Here is a 14,088-nt window from a genome sequence, read left to right on the forward strand (position 1 = left end):
GCTCCATGCATCTTCTCCAGTTTGCTCCAGAGAGCCTGTGCAAAATCTAAGATGCTCCAGGCATCCTCTCCAGTTTGCTCCAGTTTTAAGTCTTGTGAATCAGGTATATGGCAGCCCGTGGCAAATCTGAGATGCTCCAGGCATCTTCTCCAGTTTGCTCCAGACAGCCTGTGCAAAACCTGAGATGCTCCAGGCATCTTCTCCAGTTTGCTCCAGACAGCCTGTGCAAAATCTGAGATGCTACACGCATCTTCTCCAGTTTGCTCAAGGCAGCCTGTGCAAAATCTGAGATGCTCCAGGCATCTTCTCCAGTTTGCTCCAAGCAGCTCGTGCAAAATCTGAGATGCTCCAGGCATCTTCTTCATTTTGACCGAGACAACCTGTGCAAAATCTGTGATGCTCCAGGCATCTTTTCCAGTTTGCTCCAGTTTTAAGTCTTGTAAATCAGGTATACGGCAGCCCGTGCAAATTTGAGATGCTCCAGGAATCTTCTCCAGTTTGCTCCAGGCATCCCGTGCAAAATCTTAGATGCACCAGGCATCTTCTCCAGTTTGCTCCAGTTTTAAGTCTTGTGAATCAGGCATACGGCAGCATGTGCCAAATCTGAGATGCTCCAGGCATCTTTTCCAGTTTGCTCCAGTTTTAAGTCTTGTGAATCAGGTATACGGCAGCCTGTGCCAAATCTAAGATGCTCCAGGCTTCTTCTTCAGTTTGCTCAAGCCAGCCTGTGCAAAATCTGAGAAGCTCCAGGCATCTTCTCCAGTTTGCTCCAGGCAGCCCCGCAAAATCTGAGATGCTCCAGGTATCTTCTCCAGTTTGCTCCAGTTGTAAGTCTTGTGAATCAGGTATACGGCAGCCCGTTCAAAATCTGAGATGCTCCAGGCATCTTCACTAGTTTGCTCCAGGCAGCCCCGCAAAATCTGAGATGCTCCAGGCATCTTCTCCAGTTTGCTCCAGTTTTAAGCCTTGTGAATCAGGTATACGGCAGCCCGTGGCTAATCTGAGATGCTCCTGGCATCTTCTCCAGTTTACTCTAGACAGCCTGTGCAAAATCTGAGATGCTCAGGCATCCTCTCCATTTTGCTCCAGTTTTAAGTCTTGTGAATGAGGTATATGGCAGCCCGTGGCAAATCTGAGATTCTCCAGGCATATTCTCCAGTTTGCTCCAGACAGCCTGTGCAAAATCTGAGATGCTCCAGGCATCTTCTCCAGTTTGCTCCAGTTTTAAGTCTTGTGAATCAGGCATATGGCAGCCTGTGCCAAATCTGAGATGCTCCCGGCATTTTCTCCAGTTTGCTCCAGTTTTAAGTCTTGTGAATCAGGTATACGGCAGCTTGTGCAAAATCTGAGAAGCTCCAGGCATCTTCTCCAGTTTGCTCCAGGCAGCCTGAGCAAAATCTGTGATGCTCCAGGCATCTTCTCCAGTTTGCTCCAGTTTTAAGTCTTGTGAATCAGGCATGTGGCAGCCCATGCCAAATCTGAGATGCTCCAGGCATCTTCTCCAGTTTTCTCTAGTTTTAAGTCTTGTGAATCAATCAGGTATACGGCAGTCTATGCCAAAACATAGATGCTCCAGCCATCCTCACCAGTTTGCTCCATGTAGCCTGTGCAAAATCTGAGATGCTCCAGGCATCTTCTCCAGTTTGCTCCAGACAGCCTGTGCAAAATCTGAGATGCTCCAGGCATCTTCTCCAGTTTTCTCCAGACAGCCCCGTCACAATCCTAGATGCTCCAGGCATCTTCTCCAGTTTGCTCCAGTTTCTGTCTTGTAAATCAGGTATACAGCAGCCCGTGCAAAATCTGAGATGCTCCAGGCATCTTCTCTAGTTTGCTCCAGACAGCCCGTGTAAAATCTGAGATGCTTCAGGCATCTTCTGCAGTTTTACGTCTTGTGAATCAGGTATACGGCAGTCTGTGCCAAAACTTAGATGCACTAGGCATCTTCACCCGTTTGCTCCAGGCAGCCTGTGCAACATCTTAGATGCTGCAGGCATCTTCTCCAGTTTGCTCCAGACAGCCTGTGCAAAATCTGAGATGCTCCAGGCATCTTCTCCAGTTTGCTCCAGTTTTAAGTCGTGTAAATCAGGTATACGGCAGCCTGTGCCAAATTTCAGATGCTCCAGGCATCTTCTCCAGTTTGCACCAGGCAGCCTGTGCAAAATCTGAGATTCTCCAGGCATCTTCTCCAGTTTGCTCCAGTTTTCTGTCTTGTAAATCAGGTATACGGCAGCCCGTGCAAAATCTGAGATGATCCAGGCATCTTCTCCAGTTTTCTCCAGACAGCCCTGTCAAAATCCTAGATGCTCCAGGCATCTTCTACAGTTTGCTCCAGTTTTCTGTCTTGTAAATCAGGTATACAGCAGCCCGTGCAAAATCTGAGATGCTCCAGGCATCTTCTCTAGTTTGCTCCAGACAGTCTGTGTAAAATCTGAGATGCTCCAGGCATCTTCTGCAGTTTTAAGTCTTGTGAATCAGGTATACGACAGCCCACGGCACATCTGAGATGCTCCAGGCATCTTCTCCAGTTTGCTCCAGACAGCCCCGTCAAAATCCTAGATGCTCCAGGCATCTTCTCCAGTTTGCTCCAGTTTTATGTCTTGTAAGTCAGGGATACGGCAGCCCGTGCAAAATCTGAGATGCTCCAGGCATCTTCTCTAGTTTGCTCCAGACAGCCCGTGTAAAATCTGAGATGCTCCAGGCATCTTCTGCAGTTTTAAGTCTTGTGAATCAGGTATAGGGCAGCCCGTGGCAAATCTGAGATGCTCGAGGCATCTTCTCCAGTTTGCTCCAGGCAGCCCGTGCAAAATCTGAGATGCTCCTGGCATCTTCTCCAGTTTGCTCCAGTTTTAAGTCTTGTGAATCAGGCATACGACAGCCCATGCCAAATCTGAGATGCTCCAGGCATCCTCTCCTGTTTGCTCCAGTTTTAAGTCTTGTGACTCAGGTATACGGCAGTCTGTGCCAAAACCTAGATGCTCCAGGCATCTTCTCCAGTTTGCTCCAGGCAGCCTGTGTAAAATCTGAGATGCTCCAGGCATCTTCTACAGTTTGCTCCAGACAGTTTGTGCAAAATCTGTGAGGCTCCAGGCATCCTCTCCAGTTTGCTCCAATTTTAAGTCTTGTAAATCAGGTATACGGCAGCCCGTGCCAAATTTGAGATGCTCCAGGCATCTTCTCCTATTTGCTCCAGGCATCCCATGCAATATCTGAGATGCTCCAGGTATCTTCTCCAGTTTGCTCCAGTTTTCAGTCTTGTGAATCAGGTATATGGCAGCCCATGCAAAATCTGAGATGCTCCAGGCATCTTCTCTAGTTTGCTCCAGGCAGTCCGTGCTAAATCTGAGATGCTCCAGGCATCTTCTGCAGTTTGCTTCAGTTTTAAGCCTTGTGAATCAGGTATACGGCAGCCCGTGGAAAATCTAAGATGCTCCAGGCATCCTCTCCAGTTTGCTCCAGTTTTAAGTCTTGTGAATCAGGTATATGGCAGCCCGTGGCAAATCTGAGATGCTCCAGGCATCTTCTCCAGTTTGCTCCAGACAGCCTCTGCAAAACCTGAGGTGCTCCAGGCATCTTCTCCAGTTTGCTCCAGTTTTAAGTCTTGTGAATCAGGTATATGGCAGCCCGTGCAAAATCTGAGATGCTCCAGGCATCCTTTCCAGTTTGCTCCAGTTTTAAGTCTTGTGAATCAGGTATACGGCAGTCTGTGCCAAAACCTAGATGCTCCAGGCATCTTCTCCAGTTCGCTCCAGGCAGCCTGTGCAAAATCTGAGATGCTGCAGGCATCTTCTCCAGTTTGCTCCAGTTTTAAGTCTTGTGAATCAGGTATACGGCAGCCCGTGCCAAATCTGAGATGCTCCGGGCATCTTCTCCAGTTTTCTCCAGTTTTAAGTCTTGTGAATCAGGTATACGGCAGCCCGTGCCAAATCTGAGATGCTCCAGGCATCCTCTCCAGTTTGCTCCAGTTTTAAGTCTTGTGAATCAGGTATATGGCAGCCCGTGGCAAATCTGAGATGCTCCAGGCATCTTCTCCAGTTTGCTCCAGACAGCCTGTGCAAAACCTGAGGTGCTCCAGGCATCTTCTCCAGTTTGCTCCAGTTTTAAGTCTTGTGAATCAGGTATATGGCAGCCCGTGCAAAATCTGAGATGCTCCAGGCATCCTTTCCAGTTTGCTCCAGTTTTAAGTCTTGTGAATCAGGTATACGGCAGTCTGTGCCAAAACCTAGATGCTCCAGGCATCTTCTCCAGTTCGCTCCAGGCAGCCTGTGCAAAATCTGAGATGCTGCAGGCATCTTCTCCAGTTTGCTCCAGTTTTAAGTCTTGTGAATCAGGTATACGGCAGCCCGTGCCAAATCTGAGATGCTCCGGGCATCTTCTCCAGTTTTCTCCAGTTTTAAGTCTTGTGAATCAGGTATACGGCAGCCCGTGCCAAATCTGAGATGCTCCAGGCATCCTCTCCAGTTTGCTCCAGTTTTAAGTCTTGTGAATCAGGTATACGGCAGTCTGTGCCAAAACCTAGATGCTCCAGGCATCTTCTCCAGTTCGCTCCAGGCAGCCTGTGCAAAATCTAAGATGCTGCAGGCATCTTCTCCAGTTTGCTCCAGTTTTAAGTCTTGTGAATCAGGTATACGGCAGCCCGTGCCAAATCTGAGATGCTCCGGGCATCTTCTCCAGTTTGCTCCAGTTTTAAGTCTTGTGAATCAGGTATACGGCAGCCCGTGCCAAATCTGAGATGCTCCAGGCATCCTCTCCAGTTTGCTCCAGTTTTAAGTCTTGTGAATCAGGTATACGGCAGTCTGTGCCAAAACCTAGATGCTCCAGGCATCTTCTCCAGTTCGCTCCAGGCAGCCTGTGCAAAATCTGAGATGCTGCAGGCATCTTCTCCAGTTTGCTCCAGTTTTAAGTCTTGTGAATCAGGTATACGGCAGCCCGTGCCAAATCTGAGATGCTCCGGGCATCTTCTCCAGTTTGCTCCAGTTTTAAGTCTTGTGAATCAGGTATACGGCAGCCAGTGCAAAATCTGAGATGCTCCTGGCATCTTCTCTAGTTTGCTCCAGTTTTAATCTGAGATGCTCCAGGCATCTTCTCCAGTTTGCTCCAGTTTTAATCTCCAGTTTGCTCCAGTTTTAATCTGAGATTCTCCGGGCATCTTCTCCAGTTTGCTCCAGTTTTAATCTGAGATGCTCATGTGCATCTCCTGTGTCAGTGCAAATCTTTCTTCATCAAGCTCAGAAATGACACTGTCCAATGGGTATTTGCCCGGGTAAAATTGGTTCTGCAAAGAAATAATAAAGAAGAAAAACGAGGACTAGAATAAGGAAGTCAAGGATGTAACAGGGATGTTTACTGTCTACAGCATAGCTCCGCTTCCTGCTGCTCTCCAGACGATTTGCACTCCGACTCAAATGAACCCTCACGATTGATAAGGCTGGCTGCTACTTATGGGAATTGTAGTCCAAAACATCTAGAGAACCAATGGTTAAGATGCCCTGGTTTGCCGGGTAAAAACACTGCCTATGAGAACAGTGATTAGTGTGCACCAACCTATCTTATTACAATAGTGCTCGACAGGTATTTCTTGTGTTCCAATCCGGAAAACAACTTTTGAAGAGGCCTATGGGGGAATGGGACAACACATGTCTTTGTAAGCATTGTTTGCGTTTCAGGGAATCACACGGAAAGGGTGCTTGGCACGTACATGCACTGAGCCGTAAAAATCAAGTTTTTCATGAAAAATGTAATGGCTTTTTTCTGAGTATTTCAGCTGGGAGTGATTTCCGGACGCAGCGCTAATTCGATACGCAGCATGTCCTGTTTACGACACTGACCCGTGGGTGTCTGCTCTCTGTCTTCCAGGCTGAACCTGGAGCTGTTCACTGCCAGCGACGTCATGAAGCCATGTGTGCGAGTGCTCCACCTCCAGGAGAATGTGTCCTCATTGGCCCAGCTCCTTGTTAATACCAGTCACAGTGGATTCCCAGTGGTTTACAAGCCCCAACCGGACCAAGACGACGTTTTCCTGGGAACTATTACAAGGTAACGTTTTGTGCAATGGCTGGATTCTGGCTTCCCTTTGGATCCACGCCTGTAATTAAAGAACGTGCAATGTTCCCAATACTAAGCAGCTTGCATTCCACAAAGAAGCCCTTGCATTGTATGATCCTGTTATATGAGTGCAACTTGCCAAGTGAGTTCCAGCCTGCAGGATTACTGTGGGCCAGCCATAGATGCGGATGCAATGCTTTCATGTGATAGTAGTCTTAATGCTTTGACTATTGAGGGCCTGTTTTGCCAAAAGAACATTCTAGGGCACTGCCCGTGGCACCACCAGAAGGCTGGCACCCGCAGGAGGCACCATATTGACCCAAAGAAATGAAAGACCGCGTTATGATTTAGGATGAAACAGCAGCACTAGTGCTGACACAATGCAGTAAAACCTCATTATTATGAATCCTTCTTATTGAGAAATGACCGCCATAGGTATTCTGCCAGCAATAATGTCTCCATTTTTTTTGTAGTAAATACCTTCAGACATATGGAGATATTGCCTTTGGTTTTCCTTGGTGGAGTGGTAATTCCGTTACTGCCATTTGTTACCGCTACCACCCTATTTGCAACCAAGCCATACATTTGCTCCTATTGCAACAGAAGGAGGCGGCTGCCAACCTGCCGGTTCACTGAAGACATTATAAAGCCTTACACCGCCCTGCAAATCGATGAGTTCTAAGGTTAAATACACATTCTATTGCCTCAGCCACCCTGACTCTTGGGCGGTGCCGATGTAAGACCCCTCTGAATTTGGCATGGGAACACAGGCTATGAAAACTTGTAAATTAGAGCCACCACCTTGCACCCACTGCTCCCCTGGGGGGGGGATATCTGTGAGGCAGTTAGGCGTGTGCTTTGAGGTTTTGATGTATGGTGACCAATCTAATGTTAAATGGTTTTATAGAGCGCCCTTCTGCTAACAATGCTAGCTTCTCTGCGCATGGCTCCGGGAGAAAGGAGGGCAGGATGTGTTCATCAGATAGTGGGAAGGCCGGTGCAGGCCCTGGTGGTGTTGATGGTTGCAGGTGGGAATTCCAAAACACTCTCTAAGACAAGGGCTGAAGAGCAGCAACTTCCGCCTGATGCTCACAATTTTGTAACATAACACACGCCAACGTTTTTCAAGATTCTATTCTTCACTTCAGCACATTTCACGGCCTACAGCTCGCTAAATCTCCCGATCAGAAAGTCTAACTACCCCTCAGTTTATTCTCTTCCTAGTCGGCGCTGGTGTGCCCCCTATCTAGGACAGGCACAGCAAAGAGCACTGACCCGAAACTGACTCACTACTTTCTTATCCAAGATATACCTCAAAATTACAGCACTCGGGGGAGTATTCTCTTATTTTTATGTCTCCCTCTTTTGTGTAATCAAATCTGCAGACGATTCTGCTCGTTCAACATTAACATGATTTTTTTAGCCCAGGCTCTCACTCACTCCGAGTGTCGTGGGGTTCAGGGAATCAGCCTGAACTCTTATGGTCGTCTACCGGTTTCAGCGGGTTAAGCCATAGTCTAACTATTTTCTTCAGGACCAGAACCCAGCCATCGGGTTGGGTTCCCTTAAAAACAGGGGAATCCTAAATCTCCCGTTTCTAAATCAGCCAGCCTTTGCCTTTTCTTTCAGCCCCTTTATTGTAGTTCAGAAGGTTTTCAGGGAACCTGGGAACAATTTTTCCAGTGTCTCCCCGCGGATCTTTTGATTTGCCACTCAGAGCTGTTTGTTATAAAGTATATTTCATCTGTTCTTTATGATACTTTGTTATTCTTTTTCTCTGCTACTCAGGACGGAGGAGTATTTCTTTTTCGAGGTGCGTTCCCTGATGCAGGTGGGAGTACCTGTTACCTGTGTGCCGTTATGAATATGTTGTTTGTGGTTGGTACAGTCCGGCAGGTTAGCCCTCGGATTGGGAAGTGCAGAAATGCCTCTGCCTCTCTTTCCCGCTAAATGTATAATTCCTTTCCCAACAAAGGGCAAATTTTCATCATTGCATGTGACGCTAAGCGAAAAACCGCCAGTGTTGTGTACTATCAACCACTTGATTTACTCATTAATGCTGTCCATAAAACTAACATGTCACCTTCTACCTGCCTGTGAGAGATGGGCTGTAAATAGAGTCCCTCCTCCCTGACAGACTCTCCTCCCTGGCAGACTATTTAGAGTTAGGAGCTACTCCTCTTTTACCGGGTTGCAAAAGGTTGGGACACAGTCTTGGGAGGATAGCTCAGGGGCAACGTGCTTGCCTTGGAAGCAAGCCAACATGCAGCACCACATGTTTGATCCCTGGGCTCGCGCTTAGAAACCTCTGGGTATTAAGCGTGTTATAAATAAACTATTATCATCATCATACATTAGCCAATGTCTATCAGCCCTCAGCTAATGTCAGATGTTCTGGTTCCTCTGTTAAGCCCCTTGTAGTGCACCTGCTGGCGTAGGATTCCCATTGTAGCTGCTACTCTATAGCTTTGAGAGTAGATTTTGGATTTTACAATCACAGAGCACAACAGTTCTGCACGTATGCTGCTTTCTCAGGCTGCCTATTCTTTATCCCCTGTGCAAGTTGTGACAATCCATGATGAGTCTAGCCTGTTCTGGGCAGCCACTCCACCTCCAGCTGGGGCGTGCGAGAATGTAAAATATAGAGGGAATTGATGTATGTGGAATAAAGTACCCCCACAAAATGCTATTAGAATATTGCAAGTCACTCTGGAGTCCTGTGAGAAAATAGTGGAATGAAGCTGAGGGCCAAGTTCCATTAAGAGGTAATCGAACCTCTCAGTGAGTACTTATAGAGCATTTTGTTGGTTATGATGGATGGCAGCAATCACCCTCTAGTTTAATATTCAGCCTCTTGTTTACGCAAAGGCAAGAGAGCTTCTAGTTGTTAAAGCATATAGTCAGTTAGAATTTTCTCAGATAAAAAAAAACACTCTTCCTTTCTCTCTCCCTCTCCCGTGCTAACCTCCTCTCTCTTTCTCTCCAGCCTCGCTCCTCCATCTCTCCCCTAACTCTGTTCAGCTTTTGTTGACTGGTCGCCTGGTTCACCTCCAGAGCGTCACAGGTTGCAGGCTCCCCCACCAGCCTTTGCACTCTCCTTTGGCCCTCTGCACTATGCTCAGAACTACTGCGCTTTCAGCATACGTTCCATGAGAGGGGTAACCTCTGCTGCACTTTCACCATACATTCCATGAGAGGGGTAACCTCTGCTGTACTTTCAGCATACATTCCATGAGAGGGGTATCCTCTCTGCACTTAACCCAGGGCCCTGCTGCACTGGGCGCACTTGTTCTCCCTCCCCTCCTTTGCACTTCCATCTGCACACTTGAATGACCTGAATTTACTAGGCCTAGTACTCCCCCCCAATCCTGTTGAGCCTGATAAACTTCATGCACTTGCACTAGGAGAAATGTTGTCAGGCCTAGTATGCTAGTTACTTTTTTGTTAGATAATTTGTAAAACCTCAAGTCCTAAGAATGACTACTGCATTCTCTTGCTCCCTTGATTTGATATGATAGTTTATTTCTATCATGCTCGTACACAAGTGTTTCAGAGCACGACAAGGCAAGAGAGGGGAACAGGGGAGAACACAACAACGATTTTACTAGGCCCAGTGACACTGAGAACGCGCAAGTGCATGGGAAAAGGAAAAGGGGGAAAGTGCATGGAAGGAGGAGAGTGGAAAGTGCGGAGCAGAGGAGAACAAATAAATAATAATAAATACAAATAAATAGAAATGGAGGCAATAAACAGTGGTAGTGCAGCCAGCAAGTGGCAAGTGCTGTGTTTATGGCTGCAGAACTGAGTAAGCCTGATAAGTGCAGAAAAAGAAGAAAAAAGGGGATGGGGGACTGTATGGGTACAGATACAGTCCCCAGTGCAAGGGGTGGCCAGGAGGCAGTACAGGAGTGTGGCAGGGTGAGCAGGTACCTAGGCCCAGGGGGCAGAGGATGACCAGGTGCACAGTGCCAAGAGAGAGCAGATCAGCAGGGGAGAGGGGGAGCAAAGGCAGAAGCAAAGAGGAAGGTCTTGAGGTGCTTCCGGAACAGGAGCTGGTTCTCCTCAACTTTTAGAGTGGCAGGGAGGCTGTTCCAGAGGGAGGCCCCACCCGAAGACAGAGATCTACCCCAAGCTAATTTCTTTGAAAAACGACTGACTCTGAGGGAGTTAGAGGTACAGGAGCAAACAGCTCGAGAGGGGAGGTATTTGAGGAGGGAAGCTAAAGGTACTTTGGACCCAGGCCCCAAAAAGCCTTGTGGACAATGTAGAGGGTTTTGAATTTAATCCTTGCATCCACTGGGAGCCAATGGAGAGATTTCAGAGCTGGAGAGATACGATCCCAGGACTTGAGGCCAAGGAAAAGACTCATAGTCCTGTTCTGGATTAGCTGCAGAGGTCGGAGAGGCAGGTAGATTTAGAAAGAGGTTGTTACAATAGTCCAACCTAGAGAGAACCAGAACTTGGGAGACAGTGAGCTTCTGGGGGAAGGAGAGGAAAGGCAGAGTACCTCTGAGGAGGTGAAGTAGGAAGTTTGACTTTTTAGAGACCTCAGAGATGTGGGCGGAGAAGGAAAGTGTGGAGTCAAAGATGACTCCAATGTTCTTAGCCTTGCAGGTGGGGGTAGGAGGAGGGCCAAGAGAGGCCGGCCAGAGAAAGAGGGGAAAGGATGGTGACGGTATGCTGATGAGGAGGATATCAGTCTTGCTGGCATTCAGACAAAGATCATTGGCAGCACACCAATCTTGAATGTCAGTTAGGCAATCAGAAATGAAAGAGGGAGTGTCGTCAGCCTAGAACTGAAAATGTGAGCAGAAAATGGCAATACAGTGGGCGAGAGTTTCCAGGTATTGGTTGAAAAGCCAGGGCGAGAGGTTAGAACCCTGGGGAACACCACATGTAGAGAGGAAGATAGATGATAGGAAAGACCCCAGGGTTGATCGGAGAGGAAGGAGGTCAGCCAGGCCAGAGCCTGATCAGTGATACCAAGGTTATCACAGAGACGATTGAGCAGGATGGTATGGTTGACTGTGTCGAAGTCAGAAGAGAGATCAAGTAGGATGAGGACAGAAGGAATATTAGAGTCAAGGTTGGAGAGCAGATCTTCACAGATGTTCAGGAGAGCAGTTTTCGTGCTTCTGGCCGCGCTGAAGCCAGACTGGTGATCATGGAGACAGCCAACAGAATCACAATGAAAGTTAAGCTGAGAGATGGCCAGCTTTCCCAGGAGTTTGCCCAGAAAGGGAGTAATGGAGATTGGACGATAGTTAGCCGGACAGGAAGAATCAGCTTTGGGTTTCTTAAGAAGAGGATGCACAAGGGAGTGCTTCAGAAGGGAGGGGAAGGATCCTGAGGCAAAGGAATGGTTGCAAAAATCATCAAGGGCTGGAGCGAGGGCGTCAATGTGGTCCTTGATGGTTTTAGAGGAACAGGGATGAACCTGTTTTGACGAGGCTTTCATAGATCGAACTTGTCTAGCGACCTAATCAAGGAAGAAAAGAAGAAAGGAAGAGAAGGGGGATGGGAGGGTTAAAGGGGCTTAGCAAGCACAGACTGAGAGGTAATAGGCGGGGGAGGAGAGGAGAGGAGAGGGTAGACAGGATGTCCTGGGTTTTTGAGATAAAGTGATAGGCAAGGGCATTGAAGAGAGCCTGGGAGGCAGGAGGAGGGGTGGAGACTGCAGAAGGGTTGACAAGCTCTTTGCAGATTTTAAAGAGTTCAGCCGAGTTGTTATATGCTGCAGTGACACAGGCTTGAATGTGGACTCTCTTCTTGGTGTGGACAGAGAGTCGGTATTGCCTTTGGAGCAGGTGACAGGCCAGTTTGTCAGAGGATGAACAAGAAGCCCTACATTTCTTCTCAGCCGCCCTACACTTACGTTTATGTGTAGCTAGGTCAGAGTTATACCGCAAATTACACTTGGTTTTGGACTTCAAGTGGATTCTCATGACAGGGGCAAGAGCATCAAGAGTATCAGAAATAGAGTCAGCCAGATGAGGGGGGGGGGGGGAAGGTGGCAGTAAAAGCCTCAACTGACACACGCTTCATAGGTCAGATGTCCGAGAAGGTAGGTGGCAGTGTTGGGGTGAGCTGGGTTTGGGGGGAAGAGAGTGAGACATGAGAGGAGAGAAGGCAGTGGTCACTCCAGGAGAAAGGAGTGGTCAGTGGGATAGAGAGGGGGATGCCAGAGGAGATAAGGACATCAAGTGTGCCCTGTAGAGTGCGTCGGGCCAGAGGGGAGGATAGAGAGAGAGAGGGAATTGCAAAGGTCACGAAAGAGCAGAGATGAGGGACAGGGAGAATCGAAGTGGATGTTGAAGTCACCCAGGAGGAGGAGTTGAGTGGTTGAGGTCAGGAGGGAGGAGGAAAGGCCAGCCCACTCAGAAAGGAAAGAGGTGATTTGCCCAGGTGGCCGGTAGAGTGTAGCAACAGTAAGAGAGTGGCTAGGAGAGATTGAGAGCCTGCAGACAAGGATTTTGAAAGAGGAGTACAACTGAGTGGGAAGGATAGTGGCAGGAATCCACTCAGGAAAGATTAGGGCTACGCTCCTCCAGGCTGAGTGGATCTGGGTGCAGAGAGGATCTTGTAGCCATCATGGAGGACAGTGTCAAAACTTGTGACAGAGCTGGCCATGAACCATGTCTCTGTAAGACTAAGGACATCAAGATCCAGTTCTTCCTGAAGGTGGCAGATGTCAGAGTAGTGTTTGACAGCAGAGCGAGAGTTGAGAGTGGCAAGATAAAGAAGGTTGCCGGCCTTAAAGACCTTCCGGGGAGGGGTACAAATCAGAGGTATGCCCTGTGGAGTTGTGGAAGTACCCTGAAGAGGGGCAGAGGAGGAGGAAAGAGTGGGCAAGGTAGCAAAGGAATGATAGGAGGGGACAGCAGGAGATGAAAGGAAGTTGATGAGGCGAGGGAAACGCCTATCGAAGAGAAGGAGATTGGCCTGAGGACCTTGGACCATGACAGTGCCATTTAGGTAGACATTTAGGATGACTCTGGAGGAGTCGAATGAAACCATGAGGGCAGCCCAGTGAGTGCCACCATTTATGGGAGAGGAGAAGACAGGACAAAGCACAGAGATCATATGGGAGGTCCATAGATCTGGCGAAGGAACAACAAAGAGGATGTCAGTGAGGGTCTGTCTGGAAGAGGCGCTGGTATAAGTATCAATGACAGGGAGGCCAGAGTTGGAGCCCAAGATATCCTTTTTAAACTTCTTCTTTCCAGACTTAGTGAGAAGGGAAGGATAGTTGATAGAGAAGCAGTTAGAATAGATGGGAGAAACAGACAGCGCCATGAGTGGGAAGAGAGGAGTCAGAGGGAGGAGTAAGCAAGTATAGCAGTATAGGACGGTCACTGGGCTAGCAGGTTGCAATCAATGGATTCTATGCAAAATACACCCACGTTTGACTTTCAAGTTAAATGCAAAATACACCCAAGTTTGACTTTCAAGTTAAATGCAAAATACACCCAAATGTGCCTTTCAAGTTAAATGCAAAATACACCCAAGTTTGACTTTCAAGTTAAATGCAAAATACACCCAAATTTGACTTTCAAGTTCAATGCAAAATACACCCAAGGGCCCAGTAGTTATGGAAAAATAGGAGTGAGATGGTAAAGTTGAGAATGGAAAACAGCTTCAAATGAGTAACATAAGAGGGAGGGAGCTAACGCTTGCAGAATGTGGTAAGAGAGTCATGGTAGTCCAATAGTCCAAGGGAAGCAGCGTCAGGGAGGGTTGGGCTGTGGCAGAAGCAGTAGTCTCATTTGGCGGCCTGTTAGCGGACAGGAAGCTGACACAGGCCTTAGAAGTGGGCCCTGTAGATGGAGCCGGCTCCTGCCTCCCGGTTGCTATGATTGGGCAATGAAGGCCCAGGCAACCAATGGGGTGGGAGTCAGGCAAGCAAGGCAGACAATCAGATCCAGGAAAACGGAGAGGCCATCTTGGAGGGACCTGAAAGGAGTGAAAGCCAATGGCAGCAGCAGACACAGAGGCTTAAACAAGCAGCTGTGTGCAATAAAATGGAAGAAAAAGCAATTTCCAGCG

General features: G+C 48.1%; 1 protein-coding gene across 1 annotated transcript in view; it reads left to right on the forward strand.

Annotated features, from left to right (window-relative positions):
* LOC138497503 (chloride channel protein C-like) overlaps positions 1-14,088 on the forward strand; it is an 876,774-nt gene that overhangs the window by 570,410 nt on the left and 292,276 nt on the right. Inside the window, exon 13 of the mRNA XM_069621029.1 lies at positions 5,854-6,033. Coding sequence (XP_069477130.1) covers positions 5,854-6,033 — 180 coding nt within the window. The remainder of the gene's footprint in view (positions 1-5,853; positions 6,034-14,088) is intronic.

Source organism: Ambystoma mexicanum, chromosome 5q (assembly GCF_040938575.1).
Source record: "Ambystoma mexicanum isolate Mex_15411 chromosome 5q, UKY_AmexF1_1, whole genome shotgun sequence".
NCBI classification, from domain to species: domain Eukaryota; kingdom Metazoa; phylum Chordata; class Amphibia; order Caudata; family Ambystomatidae; genus Ambystoma; species Ambystoma mexicanum.